This window comes from Pinus tabuliformis, chromosome 5_2 (assembly GCF_031772625.1).
Source record: "Pinus tabuliformis cultivar Carrire ecotype Pingquan chromosome 5_2, CPIR1, whole genome shotgun sequence".
Taxonomy (NCBI): Eukaryota; Viridiplantae; Streptophyta; class Pinopsida; order Pinales; family Pinaceae; genus Pinus; species Pinus tabuliformis.
Genome location: NC_142306.1, coordinates 909,838,680 through 909,856,286, shown reverse-complemented (window position 1 = coordinate 909,856,286; position 17,607 = coordinate 909,838,680). Strand labels below are relative to the sequence as shown.

At 33.2% G+C, this 17,607-nt stretch overlaps 1 protein-coding gene across 1 annotated transcript; it reads left to right on the top strand.

Moving 5' to 3' along the window:
- The first annotated feature begins 1,145 nt into the window (after positions 1–1,145).
- On the top strand, positions 1,146–4,535 carry LOC149162256 (uncharacterized). Its single transcript, XM_089435130.1, has 3 exons — positions 1,146–1,241; positions 2,916–3,204; positions 4,252–4,535. The coding sequence occupies exons 1-3, from the start codon at positions 1,146–1,148 to the stop codon at positions 4,533–4,535; spliced, it is 669 nt and encodes a 222-aa protein (XP_089291256.1).
- The last annotated feature ends 13,072 nt before the right edge of the window (positions 4,536–17,607 follow it).

Here is a 17,607-nt window from a genome sequence, read left to right as displayed (position 1 = left end):
GCTGGAATCGTCCCTGTTCAATACAGAAGGTTTGTGGATTTTGTGTGTATCTGCTAGCTTTAACGTTGTTTAGAGTTTCTTGATGTGGGTTTTGAACTAGAGGCAGTGCTCTATTAAAAAGTTGTTTTGAGTTTCTTGATATGGGGTTTGAATTGGTGTCGGTTTCTTGATTCAGGGTACCTTGTCAAAGAAAGGGCAGAATTCATTTCACCATTAATGGTCATTTGTACTTCAATCTGGTCCTCATCACCAACATTGGCGGAGCAGGCGACATTGAGGTTGTTTCTGTCAAAGGCGCCAAGACTGGCTGGCAGCCAATGTCCCAGAACTGGGGCCAAAATTGGCAGAGCAACAGTTACCTTGATGGGCAGAGCCTCTCCTTCAAGGTCACCACCAGTGATGGGAAAACTGTAACTTCCTACAATGTCGCTTCCAACAACTGGCAAATGAGCTCTCTATCACAGTACTTGGAACACAGTTCTGTCCTGCCTTCCCACTCCTAGATTATTTAATGATTAGCTTCTGCTGCTTATGAATCTCGGCGCTGATTTCCATTTCTGACTCCAGTTTTGGCTTCGCTTCTGGTTTCGGCTTCGGGTCATCAATTGAAGGTTGGGAAACACTATGAGCTCTCTATCACAGTACTTGGACCGCAGTTCTGTCCCGCCTTCCCACTCCTGGACTGTTTAATGATTAGCTTCTGCTGCTTATGAATCTCGGCGCTGATTTCCATTTCTGACTCTGATTTCTTTCTTGACAGGTAATTCGAATTGGGTATGGGATGTTACACCATACTAATTCCTTGAATGCTTTTCAAAAGATGCAGAAATGTCCACAAGGTGTCGGGTGGTGTTGACTTCATGGGCAGCAAAGCGTTGTACTAATTTCATAAATGGCTTTCACAAATGCAGAAATCTCCACAGTACACTTCAGACTGAGGAAAAAAAAGATTTGGAGGCCCAATACTGCATTGAATCAAAACTTTTGATAACGAATAAAACAACTAATGTTAATTTAATCAATCTTCCTTTGGTTACTATTTAGTGTCACAGTATATATATCATATCCATGTGTTTGCTATTCACTTAAAATTCTAAGAAGAAGATTTTGAATCATAGCATAACAGATACTTCCAAGTGTTGTCAATGGCCATTACAGATGGTTACACAGCCCAGGTCTATAATTTGTCTACCAAAGCAACAGTTAAGGACGTTAAGCAGTTTTTCTCATACTGTGGCACGGTAAAGAACGTAAAATTAGAGAGGTGGTTGTTGGATTTCTTGACTGAGTTTTATGCAAAAGTGTTGATTTCCAATTTCTGCAATATCTATTGAGCATAATAGTTGTTAACTTGTGTATTATCAGAGTTGCAGAGAAGTGTTCTATTAAGAATATGTTGAGAAATAGAGTGCAGTCACAATATTATTTTTGTGTTGCAATATCTATTGAGCATAATAGTTGTCAACTTGTGTTTTATCATAGTTGCAGAGAAGTGTTCTATTAAGAATTGGTTGAGAAATAGAGTGTAGTCACAATATTATTTTTGTGTTATCAAAATTAGAGAAGTGATTCATGGAGAACTTGTTCGATGTAGTAAGACTTAACATCAATGAGTCAGGAAATATCAAGCCAGGCAGTAGCCTTGGTGTATATTTTTCCTGATAAAACTGGATAACACTAGAGGACTTGCATTGATATACATACTTAAGGTCTGTGTAACAACAGACCTTAACTGGGAAAAACCAGTGCCTGATTATATTTTTTGGGTGGTGATAGGACGGGGCAGTGGACACAAGTTGCTTTAGTGACTATCAAGGAGCCCTGTGCTTTAGAAACTGCTATCCTTCTTAGTGTAAGTATGGTTTTCTTAGTTTATCAGTGTTTGCAATTGTAAGGTTTAAAGGGTAAATTCTCTGCTGTGATTTTGTTACAAGTGGATTTTGTTTGGGATTTGAATTTGCTATAAAGAGATGGAATTCAAGATGTAACTTTACTGATAGTCACATTCAGATTGACATGGAATTTTGAATATAGTTTTGGTTTTCTGGTAAAAATACAAAAAGTGAAAAAAATTGTAGGTTTCTGATGTTTTTGGCGTTTTTGAACCAAGGAACAACAATCCTAAATCAGGAGGTGTATATAGTGCCATGGGGTGTATCAGAGGAGGCAGTTAATCAATGGGAAAAGCAAATGATAAAATTTCATGAAGAGGGCAACGCATTAGGAGTATTTTCATTTACTTATTTTTACTATTTTTTATTTTTTATTTATTTTTATATGTGGAGGAACAATGTTCAAATAAATCTAAGAAGAAATCTGTTTCCTCAAAATAGCATTAATACTGCACTTATATGTGTTTAAATGTCTGATCTTTCAATTTTGTTTTGAGGTCTTTGATAAATGAGTACCATTCATGGATAAACGACAATACCTTTTTCTTGTTGTATAGTTCCAAGATCAAGATTGGATCATGTAGATTACCTCAAAGGCCATTTTGGTCAAGGATATTGAGAGTAACCTAGAATAAGATTTTACTTGTGAAAAGAAAGGAAAATAATGAAAAACAAATTTCATTTATTTTGACTATTTTGTAAGAAAAAGTCTTAAATGTAATCTTGCTTTACAAACTGTCTGTAAATAACTATTTGCAGAGAAGGAAGATCCTACCCTTTAAATTCTACTTATTCCTATAGTTTTGTAGAATAGAAGTATCTTAAAAAAGGCCACCTACCTTATCAATGGAGAAAAGTAAAATTTAGATATTACATCAAAATTTAGAAATTCATACTTCTTAGACTAAAAAATGATTTTCTCAATTAGCCTGTGATATTATGAGGATATTAACATTGTTGTTATTGGACAGTTTGAAGTCCTTGATAAGAAACTGAGATTTTTTGTTCCATTTTGTTGACCAGGCAGTAAAAGTGGTTACAACAATGCTTTCAAAAGGTTATACCCTAGGAAAAGATACTTTAAGCAAAGCCAAAGAGTTAGACGAGAAGTATCAAGTGATGGACACTGCTGCAGCAAAGGTGGCAGATTTTGGCAAATTCTTCAGAGAGATATCAAAAGCAGCTTTGATTACAGCTGGGCATGCAGCTTGCAACGCAGGAACAACACCTGTCAACAACAGTTATTTTGCAATAGGAGCACTGATGGTTGCTGGGGTTCTTGACAGGGCAGCCAAAGCTGCTGCTAATTTTGGTAATAGGAATAATGTAACAAAGAAGTAGACTTGAAGTATTATGGCACTATCAAGTTAGAACTGTAATGTAGTGGTGCTGGCCTTCAGGTTTATCTGTCTCATAATTAAGTATGCATGTAATGTTGCTTACCCTGCCATAGTCGTTCTTGTATCAAATCAATTTTATGGTCTCTGTATATGTGTTTAAATGTCTGATCTTTCTGCAGCCCTTCACAATGAGATACACTATATAGTTGTGGGCTTCAACCCCCCAATGCATGCTAGACAACTATTGACACCAGCTAACATCAAGAAATTGGAGACGCTTTAGACCACTCAAGCGGTTGGGCAGCTTTTTGATGTTTGTTTTGGATAAATTTAGGAACTTCAAATGTTGTAAGTTCCTAATAGACGTGGGAAATGACTGGATGGAAGTATGACTTAGATCTAACACAGTCATCTAAAACAAATAAATAACAATTTCGTTCTATATTTTTATTCATTCCTTCAAAATATTTGTTAATTCTGTCCTAAATTCCCTTTACACCCCCTTCTTTTTCCTCAGACACTTTTATCTGTCTGAACGTTGACAGCAACAGCTCTTCAATGACAAATTTGGGTGATACTGTAAGCCACACAAATTGGTCGAAACTGTCTCGGACCTTTTGGTTGTTGATTACCTCTTGCACCAAAATGGTTTTGCCCTGTCCTCCCATACCCACAATAGCAATCACTCTGAATCCATTTTCTAATATCCACCGACTGACCTTTTCAGTATCTTCCTTTAATCCCACCGCTTGAAATTGAGATAGAAGAGCACAAGATTTTCTTCTTTTATCTTCTTCTGAAGATTCAATATATGCATTGAGTGCTACCTTACCAATGGAGAAAAGTAAAATGTAGATATTACATCAAAATTTAGAAAGTCATATTTCTTAGACTGAAAAATGATTTTCTCAATTAGCCTATGATATTCTGAGGATATTAACATTGTTGTTATTGGACAGTTTGAAGTCCTTGATAAGCAACTGAGATTTTTTGTTCCATTTTGTTGATGCTTTCAAAAGGTTATACCCTAGGAAAAGATACTTTAAGCAAAGCCAAAGAGTTAGACGAGAAGTATCAAGTGATGGACACTGCTGCAGCAAAGGTGGCATATTTTGGCAAATTATTTGGAGAGATATCAAAAGCAGCTTTGATTACAACGGGGCATGCAGCTTGCAACACAAGAACAACACCTGTCAACAACAGTGATTTTGCAACAGGAGCACTGATGGTTGCTAGGGTTCTTGACAGGGCAGCCAAAGCTGCTGCTAATTTTGATAATAGGAATAATGCAACAAAGAAGTAGACTTGAAGTATTATGGCACTATCAAGTTAGAATTGTAATGTAGTGGTGTTGGCCTTCAGGTTTATCTGTCTCATAATTAAGTATGTATGTAATGTTGCTTACCCTGCCATAGTCGTTCTTGTATCAAATCAATTTTATGGTCTCTGTATGTGTTTAAATGTCTGATCTTTCTGCAACCCTTCACATTGAGATACACTATATATCTGTGGGCTTCAACCCCCAAATGCATGCTAGATAGCTGTTGACACCAGCTAACATCAAGAAATTGGAGACGCTTCAGACCACTCAAGCGGTTGGGTAGATTTTTTATGTTTGTTTTGGATAAATTTAGGAACTTCAAATGTTTTAAGTTACCAATAGATGTGGGCAATGACTGGATGGAAGTATCACTTATATCTAACACAGTAATCTAAAACAAATAAACAACGTCTTCGTTCTAGATTTTTATTCATTCCTTCAAAATATTTGTTAATTCTGTCCTGAATTCCCTTTACACCCCCTTCTTTTTCCTCAGACACTTTTATCTGTCTGCACGTCAACAGCAGCAGATCTTCAATGGCAAATTTGGGTGATACTGTAAGCCACACAAATTGGTCGAAACTGTCTTGAACCTTTTGGTTGTTGAATACCTCTTGCACCAGAAGGGTTTTGCCCTGTCCTCCCATACCCACAATAGCAATCACTCTGAATCTATTTTCCAATATCCACCGACTGACCTTTTCAGTATCTTCCTTTAATCCCACTGCTTGAAATTGAGATAGAAGAGCACATGATTTTCTTCTTTTATCTTCTTCTGAAGATTCAATATATGCATTGAGTGCTTGAACACCGACAGTAGCATTGAACGAGGTCAGATATTTGAGATATTTAGCACCCGTGTGTATCTTTGTGATTCTTTCCTTCAGTTTCCTAATGTTCCTGCCCATTCGATAGCGGAAAATTATGTTGATGAAAATAAGCTTGCCCTACTTGCATTCCTCCACTATGTCCACAGCATCAGTGAGAAAATCCTCAAGTCTGTTAAGCAAATTGGTCACTGAACTAGAATTGGAAGTTCTAGTGGCTCTCGCATCCATCAATAAGCATTTAATGGAATTAACCTCATCACAAATGAATTCAAAATCTACTTCCCTAATCGCCTGACCAGCGCAAACTTGATCCTCCATAACAGTTTTGGCCTCGCTTTTGGTTTCGGCTTCGGGTCATCAATTGAAGTGGTTGGTGCAATCCTCCTTTGGAGCACTTTGATCTCTCGGAGCCCGTTTTTGAGCACATTGCTAAGTTTCGAGCTGGAATCGTCCCTATTCAATATAGAAGGTCTGTGGATTTTGTCTGTATCTGCTAGCTTTAGCGTTGTTTAGAGTTTTTAGTGACTATCAAGGAGTCCCATACTTTAGAAACTGCTATCCTTCTTAGTGTAAGTATGATTTTCTTAGTTTATAAGTGTTTGCAATTGTAAGGTTTAAAGGGTAAATTCTCTGTTGTGATTTTGTTACAAGTGGATTTTGGTTGGGATTTGAATTTGCTATAAAGAGATGGAATTCAAGATGTAACTTTACTGATAGTCACATTCAAATTGACATGGCATTCTGAATATAGTTTTGGTTTTCTGGTAAAAAAACAAAAAGTGAAAAAAATTGTAGGTTATTGATGTTTTTGGCGTTTTTGAACCAGGGAGCAACAATCCTAAATCAGGAGGTGTATATAGTGCCATGGGGAGGATTAGAGGAGGTAGTTAATCAATGGGAAAAACAAATGATAAAATTTTATGAAGAGGGCAACGCATTAGGAGTATTTTCATTTACTTATTTTTACTCTTTTATATTTTTTATTTATTTTTATATGCAGAGGAACAATGTTAAATAAATTTAAGAAGAAATCTGTTTCCTCAAAATAGCATTAATACTGCACTTAGATCTAGACCTTGCTTACCCTGCCATAGTCGTTCTTGTATCAAATCAATTTTATGGTTTCTGTATATGTGTTTAAATGTCTGATCTTTCAATTTTTTTTTGAGGTCTTTGATAAATGAGTACCATTCATGGGTAAACGACAGTACTTTTTTCCTGTTGTATAGTTCCAAGATCAAGATTGGATCATGTAGATTACCTCAAAGGCCATTTGGTCAAGGATATTTAAAGTAACCTAGAATAAGACTTTACTTGTGAAAGGAAAGGAAAATAATGAAAAACAAATTTCATTTATTTTCACTGTTTTGTTGTTAGGATATTCTGACACATAGGAAATAGTTAAGTACAACTTGGTCTAGTATAGAGTTAGGTAAAGTGTGTTTCTTTACCATTGTACATTTTGTAACTTACAATCTGACGGTCACGATATGTAGTGATCCGACGGTTCATTCTCTCCTCGGTATTATCGACACTTGATCTGTGGCTTGACACCCGATTGGTCCATGATTTCTATTTAAAGCGCATGGAGGGTCATTTGTAGGGTAATCCGTGCATGAGAGAAACATATGTAAATTTTCATTCTTTTATTAATAAATTGCCTGAAGTGGCCGCATTGGCTTAGGCCGTGGACTGTTTCCCTCTTTGAGGGTTTTAACCACGTCAAAATACTGGTGTATTGATCAGCGATCTGGTTGTGAGCGGTGTCCTTTTGGTGTTCTGTCTGAGGAACTTACCCTGTAAATTCCTACATTTGTAAGAAAAAGTCTTAAATGTAATCTTGCTTTACAAACTGTCTGTAAATAACTATTTGCGGAGAAGGAAGATCCTACCCTTTAAATTCTGCTTATTCCTGTAGTTTTGTAGAATAGAAGTAGCTTAAAAAGGCAACCTACCTTACCAATGGAGAAAATTAAAATTTAGATATTACATCAAAATTTAGAAAGTCTTACTTCTTAGACTGAAAAATGATTTTCTCAATTAGCCTATGATATTCTGAGGATATTAACATTGTTGTTATTGGACAGTTTGAAGTCCTTGATAAGCAACTGAGATTTTTTGTTCCATTTTGTTGACCAGGCAGTAAAAATGGTTACAACAATGCTTTCAAAAGGTTATACCCTAGGAAAAGATACTTTAAGCAAAGCCAAAGAGTTAGACGAGAAGTATCAAGTGATGGACACTGCTGCAGCAAAGGTGGCAAATTTTAGCAAATTCTTCGAAGAGATATCAAAAGCAGCTTTGATTACAGCTAGGCATGCAGCTTGCAATGCAAGAACAGCACCTGTCAATAGTAGTTAGTTTGCAATAGGAGCATTGATGGTTGTTGGGGTTCTTAACAGGGCAGCCAAAGCTGCTGCTAATTTTGGTGATAGGAATAATGCAACAAAGAAGTAGACTTGAAGTATTATGGCACTATCAAGTTAGAACTGTAATGTAGTGGTGTTGGCCTTCAGGTTTATCTGTCTCATAATTAAGTATGCATGTAATGTTGCTTACCCTGCCATAGTCGTTCTTGTATCAAATCAATTTTATGGTCTCTATATATGTGTTTAAATGTCTGATCTTTTTGCAGCCCTTCACATTGAGATACACTATATATCTGTGGGCTTCAACCCCCAAATGCATGCTATACAACTGTTGACACCAGCTAACATCAAGAAATTGGAGACGCTTCAGACCACTAAAGCGGTTGGGCAGCTTTTTGATGTTTGTTTTGGATAAATTTAGGAACTTCAAATGTTTTAAGTTCCTAATAGACGTGGGCAATGACTGGATGGAAGTATGACTTAGATCTAACACAGTCATCTAAAACAAATAAACAACGTCTTCATTCTAGATTTTTATTCATTCCTTCAAAATATTTGTTAATTCTGTCCTGAATTCCCTTTACACCCCCTTCTTTTTCCTCAGACACTTTTATCTGTCTGAACGTCGACAGCAACAGCTCTTCAACGACAAATTTGGGTGATACTATCTCAGACCTTTTGGTTGTTGAATACCTCTTGCACCAGAAGGGTTTTGCCCTGTCCTCCCATACCCACAATAGCAATCACTCTGAATCCATTTTCCAATATCCATCGACTGACCTTTTTAGTATCTTCCTTTAATCCCACCGCTTGAAATTGAGATAGAAGAGCACATGATTTTCTTCTTTTATATTCTTCTGAAGATTCAATATATGCATTGAGTGGTACCTTACCAATGGAGAAAAGTAAAATTTAGATATTACATCAAAATTTAGAAATTCATACTTCTTAGACTGAAAAATGATTTACTCAATTAGTCTATGATATTCTGAGGATATTAACATTATTGTTATTGGCAATTTGAAGTCCTTGATAAGCAACTGAGATTTTTTGTTCCATTTTGCTAACCAGGCAGTAAAAGTGGTTACAACAATGCTTTCAAAAGGTTATACCCTAGGAAAAGATACTTTAAGCAAAGCCAAAGAGTTAGACGAGAAGTATCAAGTGATGGACACTGCTGCAGCAAAGGTGGCAGATTTTGGCAAATTCTTCATAGAGATATCAAAACAAATTTGATTACAGCTGGGCATGCAGCTTGCAATGCAGGAACAACACCTGTCAACAACAGTTATTTTGCAACAAGAGCACTGATGGTTGCTGGGGTTCTTGACAGGGCAGCCAAAGTTGCTGCTAATTTTGGTAATAGGAATAATGCAGCAAAGAAGTAGACTTGAAGTATTATGGCACTATCAAGTTAGAACTGTAATGTAGTGGTGTTGGCCTTCAGGTTTATTTGTCTCATAATTAGAATGACAACAACCCGCATTTAAAGCATTTCTCCACCCCTCTCCTAATTAGAAATACAATTTTGGGTTCTCTACTAATTTTCTCCACACCCATTTAATCTAACAATGGACATAGAACATGTATATTTATACCTGTGTGTTGGAAATACCATTTTATACAACAACCCGCATTTAAAGCATTTCTCCACCCCTCCTAATTAGAAATACAATTTTGGGTTCTCTACTAATTTTCTCCACACCCATTTAATCTAAAAATGGACATAAAGCATGTATATTTATACCTGTGTGTTGGAAATACCATTTTATACTTTAATGTTTATTATTTTTGTTTTATTATTATTACTTGAATTTCTTCTTAACAAGTGGTTGTGTTTCTTTTGGTTTTAGTTAAAGTATGGGCTCCAATGTTGGCTCTCTTAGTATAATTCATCTTTGAGAATTTTTCAATTATTAAATTAAGTTAGTCAATTGCTTAAAATATTAAATTTATTTCAAAAAGTTTTTGTTACTTTATAGGTTAGACACTGGCTTGAAATATTAAACTTCTTCCAAAATGTTTTTGTTACTTTATAGATAAGGCATAGATTGCTTGGCTCTATGATGAAAATAATGAAGGGAAAATACATGTTAATCTGTTACTTGTGCTCTTTGATTGAAAAATACACAGTGAAAGAAAAATGCATATTATGTTAATTGAGGAATGTTTTTCACTTGTCAAACTTATAGTATTGAATTTAACACACTAACACTTTACAACAATGAACTAACAATATTCATGATGAAAATAGAAATATGGAAGATTTATCTGCATAATGAAAAAGGCAATATGGGAGATTCCAATCACGTTCCAAGGCATTTTTTAAAATGTGGATGTGACAAAAGGTTGTTGTGGAAGGTGTTGTTTGTATATGGGAAATTTCTTGATCATTGTGTATAATCCTAATGTTGATAGATATGTCTGCTAAGTGGTTCCAGTTAATGGGGCATTGATTTGAGCGTTCAATATATTTTTATTCTTTATCAAAGTATTCTTTTGTTGTATTTGTGTTCTTCAATTTATGCCTTACGTCGTTTCCTTTGCAACATCTGGTGCAAATGCTAGTTATGATAAACTTCCAGAATAGCTTACAGACCATTTCCACTCATATAATCTACCTCTTGCTATATTTGTGGGGAACTTCCAGAATCATTTATAAATCATATTAATTCATAAAAATATAAAATAAAAACGTTCGTTTTTCATGGTGTTTAGTTTTATTCGGTGGTGGTGTTGAATTTTGTGTTGTGTAAATGTGAATTATTTAAATATAAAAATAATTTAAATATTTTTTTGTTTTAAATTTTTTTAGTTTATTATTATTTTAAAAATTGTTATTTTAATTAATTTTTATGTTTTTTAAATGTGATTTATTAAATATTTGGAAAATATATAAATATTTTTTATTGGGTTTTTTAAATTATATATTTTTTTTCTTCGTTAATTCTTAAAAGTTAATGATATAATTTTTGTTTAATTTGTAATTTTGGATTAATGAAATTATTGTTTTTAATATAAAAATGGTTTAACAATTTTGAATATTTTCATTATAATCAAATGAAATTTATATTTTGATCAATCTAAAATTATTTTTATCATATTTTAGATTAAATATGTTAATTTATTTTTCTGTATTTTGAATGATCAAGAAGAGTTAATTCATCACCCATTTAGATTACTTGATTTCAAAATAGTATTTTTGATTTCAAAAACAATTAAGACTTATATTATAAAAAAGGGTTGTGGTGAAGCCAATCATCTAAAACAAAACAGAGAATAAGTCTACTTTACTTTTAAAATATAAATGGGAAAAAGTATATGTATATAATCTTTGGAAATCTAAAAAAATCCTATTATAACTCACAAAGTATACTTTTTAACAAAATGATATAGCAAACATAAAACTTTGAAATGCATCGTAAAACATAGAAAAACAAAAGATAAACTGAAATTGTGCCTTCTTCTAAACCACTTCACGCTCATACTTTTTCTTTTCTTTTTCTTATTCTCCATAGAAGTATGTTCTATGTTCCTCTTATCAGGAGGTGTACTAAATTACTTAGGGGGCTAAGGATGTACAAGGAGAGTCTTTAATAAAACAAGAGTGAGACATAGGTGAATTTGCATCCTATAAAGAAGTTACTTGATAGAGTCAACCTAGAGGTTAATCTCCATATTCCTATTGAGTTGAATACCCATGAAAGACGCTACATATGTTTGCTAATTCCTTATATCTACAACATGCCTAGTCGTGTCAATTACACAAGTATCTGTAGTGGAGCTCATATCCTCAACTTTCTTCTCCAATTAGTGTCTTAGTGTTCCCATAAGTTGTGAGCATTGTGAACATCACAATGGGTTCCTCCTAACCACTTCATACAGTACTTGATCCCTTTCTTTAGATATCTTAATTCACTAGAGAGACATTCGCTACATAGATAGTGTATCATCCTTTGCCAGCTATAACTTGAAGGCTAACCTTACTATTTAATGGACACCAATATCTTACTATAATTCACCAAACTTTTTTTCCAAATCTATCACAAACCAAAACACCAAAAATTGTATCGATGAAATAAGATGGAGATAGAGTGGACAAAAGAGTATTAATAAAACCACTAGCTAAGACTATCACCCAACACCATTATAATGAACCACTTAAATAAAGGCAAGGAAGAGGTTGATTTAGAGCCTAGAAAGAGAGTAGGCAAGGAAGATGTTGATTAAGAGCCTAGGAAGAGAATTTCCTATGAAGCATTCAAGTTGCTCAACAAATAGGAAGATGTCAATATTAAATAGAACCAAAAAAGATCCCTAGAATGATTTGGAAAATTCTTATGCCTTAAACCATTAACCTTAATTTAAAATCCATATAAACTACCTTACTATTTTTATTAGTTTATATAGGAGTATGGTAGATAAAATAAGTCATGTGCCATGGTTCCATAAATCTCAAAAAAGAAAAGTTCATCTTGCAAACTAATATGACTCCCATTAAAAGTTGGCATAAAAATCTTCAATATAGAATTATAAATAGTTAGAAGCCACACTCCCCTTTTTAATTACAGCATAATTTCATTTTTGTAATTATATTCAATTGATAATCACTAACTCATTTTGATGGTATAACAAAAGGAAGAAAACAATTTTATTGAAATCTTTAACCCCTTGATGAATACTTCTTATATATAATCTTTTCTTCGTACCACTCCAATATTAATTAAAGAAACGCCTAAAATAGATATTTCCTTTACTTATTGGATTTACTTGGGCCAAAAAACACTTACGAAAATTAACCCTCAACTTCATTATTTGTGCCTATCACAATTCCCCAAATTGTAATCTTAATTTTTTTTAAAGCAAAAAACGATTCCCCTTACACTTATCACCTTATCAAAAGTAGTCATATTAACTTGTAATAGTCTTACTTTGCTTTAAGATGGCATGAAATTAGGTTGACTCCATCTAATTAGGTGGAATATAACTCTTTGTGTTTTATTTAATGATTAAAGCGAGTTAATTACCTGCATAGGTTGTTATGGCGATAGAGTTATTTATTTAATGATTAAAGCGAGTTAATTACCTGCATAGGTTGTTATGGCGATAGAGTTATTTGTATTTTAGATAATCGAAATAGGTTAATTTAAATTAATTTAATTATAAATTATATTTTACAATTTAGTTAAATATATTTAATTTTCTAGGTTATTAATTTACTTACCTACAATAAAGTAGGTATAACTTATGTTTGAGAAAAGAAATCGAATGTTTGTTAGATGATTTTTTTATTTATTTATATATATATTATTTTATTTGATATGGGGAGGTTGGAGCGGGAGGGGTGATTTTTAATTTTAAAGAAAATACAGAAGTAAAGTATGTATGGGGATTTGGCATTACAACCAATAATAAGGTTGAGGTTCTTTCACTCTAGCAAGGATTGAAAATAAGCTTGGATATTGGTATGAAAACTCTATATATAGTTGGTGACTCCTTGATAATTATCCTAAAATGTATTAAGCTTCTCAAGAATGTCATTTTCCTAGAAGAAGAAACCTCCTCAATCATAGTAAGGTAAAATTTTTTTGAAAAAGTTCATTTGTTCCACGTGCTACATGCCAACAACCATTTGGCGGAGCGTGAGGCTGACGCGAGGGTGCTTTTAGAACATGGTTGTATATGCATAAACCAACACATTATATCATGTCCCATCCCCTAATCGAAAGCTTACGATCGGCATTGTATTGTGGCGGTACGGGTCGCCAGAACATAATGGCGGTAGTTAAGAAGGCCAGTTCTCCAAGGCGTCTCAGCGTGATGGTAGTTAAGAAGGCTAGCTCCCTGAGGTACCTTCGATGTGTCTTGGTTGTAGGATCAGTGGGTGATGAGTTGATACACCGGTGTGGTTCCATTGAACAACAATTCATTTATGCAGACAGGTGGGTGGTGAGGCATCGATTTCTAGCCCGAAATTGCAATACAAATGTTTCTCTTGGGGATGAAGGATCCATTGTATCTCGATTCTGGTTTCGGACAATGAAAAATATGGAAGGATTAGGACTTGACAAGACTCTGCATTGTTCCGCGTTTATGAAAGACATTATGGGGAGGAATGTCGGGATGGATTAGGTTTTTATATATCTTAGTTGGCTTCGGTCAGTTAACCATAATATTTTCATTGTGCAAAAGCGGCTAACTATTAAGATGTCCTCTGCGAGAAATGGCAGTGAGGGTGGTTCTTGGCTTGGCAGTGAGGGGTTTGGTCATGGCGCGGGGCACGGAAGTGTCGAGAGTCTGGTGGAAAGCTCTTGCAAGCAAGTGGTTAAGGATATTATCAAAGAATTAAATGAAAATATGGTTGTCATTTACACTCAATTATCTAGTCTGGGCAAAGACTGGCAATTAATGCAGAAAACCATCGAAGGCCTGCAGAGCATGTTTTGAGGGTTTAGTAGAAGATTGATAATATTGAAATTAAGGTGGAGATAGCGACTATGGGAGATTTAAAAGAAGTGTTCGGGGTTTGTGATTCAACGGTCATTAATGTTGATAATGTCGAGATTGTTGTTGATGCGAGGGTTTTGACAGAAGAAGGGAATGATGCAGAGGAGTTGACCACATATGTGGATGATCCTATGGGTGATGAAGCTGAGCCTGGTAGCATCTGATCATGTTCGTCTTAATCCTCATATATGCAATATAGATGTATAGAATATAGTGGAGTTTTTTTGAGAATATATAATTATATTTTTCTCATAAAAATATATGTAAATAATAGTGGTAGTAAGAAGGTCCCTACTCAATGTAATGTGTTGGAAGCTGCAGAAAGAAAAAAACTGAGTTTTGTAAGGGGTCTGGCTCATTTCCAGTCAAGATAATGAAATGTTACTTATTCCTTAAAAAAAAAAATGATGATTTAAATTGTTTTAAACTTTGTTCTAATTTTTAAGAAATAATTTCAGGATGAAGTTATGATCATGCTTGATATTTTTATTAATTTTTTATTAAAAAGTAAAAATATTTTATATTATAAACTTTTAAAAAATTATATATATAATTATGATTAAGAGAAAAATATTATCATTAAATTTATTAAATGACTTCAAGAATAATATTTATTTCCATAATTATTTCATGAGTACAAACAAAGTGCTTATAATGTTTAAATACTATTATTAATAGTATTATCATCATCATCTCAAGTGATTGGAGGAATGGTTGTTGTCAATCCCACCCAACTTCATATCCTCTGACATGGTAGGTTGTAATGCTTTAATAAATATTGTTGTAATGACTTAGTGCCTATAAATATTATTGTATTAACTTCAAGCATTGTTCTAAAAGCATTTTTGTTTTGTATTGACACTTTTGATTGTCCTCTTAACACAACGTTCTACATTTTCTGGTAATTTAGACTATTTTTCCGCAAATATATTTTCTATCTCTATAATATAAAAACGTTTTTCAGCTTTAAAAAAAAAATATAAAAAAAATATTAATCTCTTAAATAAATATATTTTTAAAACACCCTCATACCAACTACTCATACCAACTACTTCATTCCGTCATTTTGATATATATAGATAGGTATATAATATTAATTATATATATGATCCAACTATCATTAATATTAATTATTTATATGATAACACTCTTAGAAACACCATGGAAACACGCATTCTTTGTGAGATTAGATTGTAATATTCACATTTGCTCTGTGAGATTAAGTTGTAATATTGATTAGTTACAAAGGGTCCCATGACATTACCATTCAATCAGATGATGTGGTTTAACGGTAAGACACATGGGCGAAGCCCGGGAGGTCTGAAGTTCAAATCTCATTGAGTACAGTGACCTGTTGTGGTGGCGGCTAGAGGGGCGGACCCCCCTACCGTGGGCGTGCTCTTGCTAAAACCATAGGATCTTAGTATACCCGACTTGCAGGTGGTTGGTTATGCTCTTGGTGTTATAGTGGCAGCAATGAGGTTTGATCCTGGGTCTCCCGTGGATTAAACTTGATAGTTACCAATTTACCATGTGGTTAAAAAAAAAAAAACAATCTTGAATATTCATTCATGCATCACACTTGACAATGATGGACCGACATTCTTCAAATATAATGTTTATCAATATGATAACGAAAGGGGAATTATGTCCCCACATTGTTATGAAAACCCTTTATGTAATATTTGGACCGATATCCTCGAAAACCCTTTCTAAAATATGTAGCCCCCACCTATATATTTCGTAAGGTTTGTATGAGAATCATAATGGGCCCTCCTCAAATAGCAATGATCCTTTTCAGATCATATTGGACTAAGAAAGATCCAAGAGGTAGAGGATCTGCTCCTCATATAGCAATGAACTTTTTCAAATGGGACTAGGCAAGATCCAAGAGATAGAGCATCTCTATGGCTATGGCTATTTAATTCATGTAGGTGTTGGAAGTAATTAATAAGTGCATGGTTATAGTCATAAAGTATTAAAAGGATTTATATCTTGGGTTTTCTAATTATTAAGATTTGAAATGGGAAAATTATTTAAAATTTAATATATTAAATAATTTTGTAATGTGCTTAATGGTTGAAAAAATATTTTGTACACTTCTCATTATATATATTTATATTTAATAATTAATGTATAAATCATATGGTTTTATATTTAATAAAACTACAAATACACAAGTTATTAAATTAAAATTTCGAAGTAATTGGTTTTATAAATATTATTAAATTTATGTACAAAATAAAATTAAAAATGTATATAATTATTTCATTAATAAAAATGAAATTAATTATAATATTTTTTATTAAATAAACATTAAATTAATTTTAATTTAATTTAAAATTTTAAATTAAACTAAATAATTCATTTCTTTAGGTCCGATAGACCAAAGTTTGGTCTCAGTGGACGTTAACCATCATCATCAATATTTTTATAATTTATATTTAAACTATAATTTGTTCACATGATAAAATGAATTTTATTGATGATGATGATGGTTAACGTCCACTAAGACCAAAGTGGTACTATAATTTTCTTAGTATTTAATTGTCTGGCTCCTTGTCTTTCTTGGCAAGATGGATGATATAGCTTTCTTTTTTTTTCTCTACGGTCTTCCAACTTCCTTTATCTTGAATTGAGTTTTCTTGCGAAGAGTTTTTTAAAAACTCAAATATGTATATTCTTTATATAAAAATATTTTTTTATTAAATATATAAATATATTTTTCATTAGATATATATAGATACATAAATAAATAAACAATATGATTTATTTAAAAAGTCAAGTTTTTACTAACAAAAAGTTACTTTACATAATCATTTTTATTTTTTAAGTTGATTTTATATATTATTTAATTAATTTTTAAAATTATTATATAATATATATTAAAAAATTTAATATTTTTAAAAGTTATTTATATATTTTTTAATGGAGCGGGTAAGAATTTGCATTAAAATATAGTCTTGTTACAAGATCATAACTTTTACATATGTAACACTTTGATACACTTCATAGTTTTTACATATCCCATAGCTATTTTTCCTCCATTTATGTGTTTTATTAAGTAATAAACTATATTGATATTTTCTAAATGCCTTCCAAAAAACACCTAATATCAAAATGTATTTGCAAGGCATGAGTTCAGAAAAAAGTAATGTTTGGTCTAAATTGGACAAACCAGCGTTGGAAGGATCCTTTGTTGGTGCTTTTGCTTCACTTTGCTTCAGATGTGCCTGGTCAAATGTGCCTTAGCCACGTTCTCCTTAAATGTCATGCCTGCAAGGGATCTTACTTCTCCTTGTTTCATGTCAGGCTCCAACCACTTCAGTATTATGTCTAAGACAACCG

What these genes read in the sequence shown, in the direction of transcription:
- LOC149162256 (XM_089435130.1), top strand. Translation starts at nt 1,146, where the DNA reads ATGGCCATTACAGATGGTTACACAGCCCAGGTCTATAATTTGTCTACC. An exon ending in TTTTCTCATACTGTGGCACG is followed by an intron (nt 1,242 to 2,915) that starts GTAAAGAACGTA and finishes TTTGTTGACCAG; the next exon opens with GCAGTAAAAGTGGTTACAAC. An exon ending in CAAAGCTGCTGCTAATTTTG is followed by an intron (nt 3,205 to 4,251) that starts GTAATAGGAATA and finishes TGCTTTCAAAAG; the next exon opens with GTTATACCCTAGGAAAAGAT.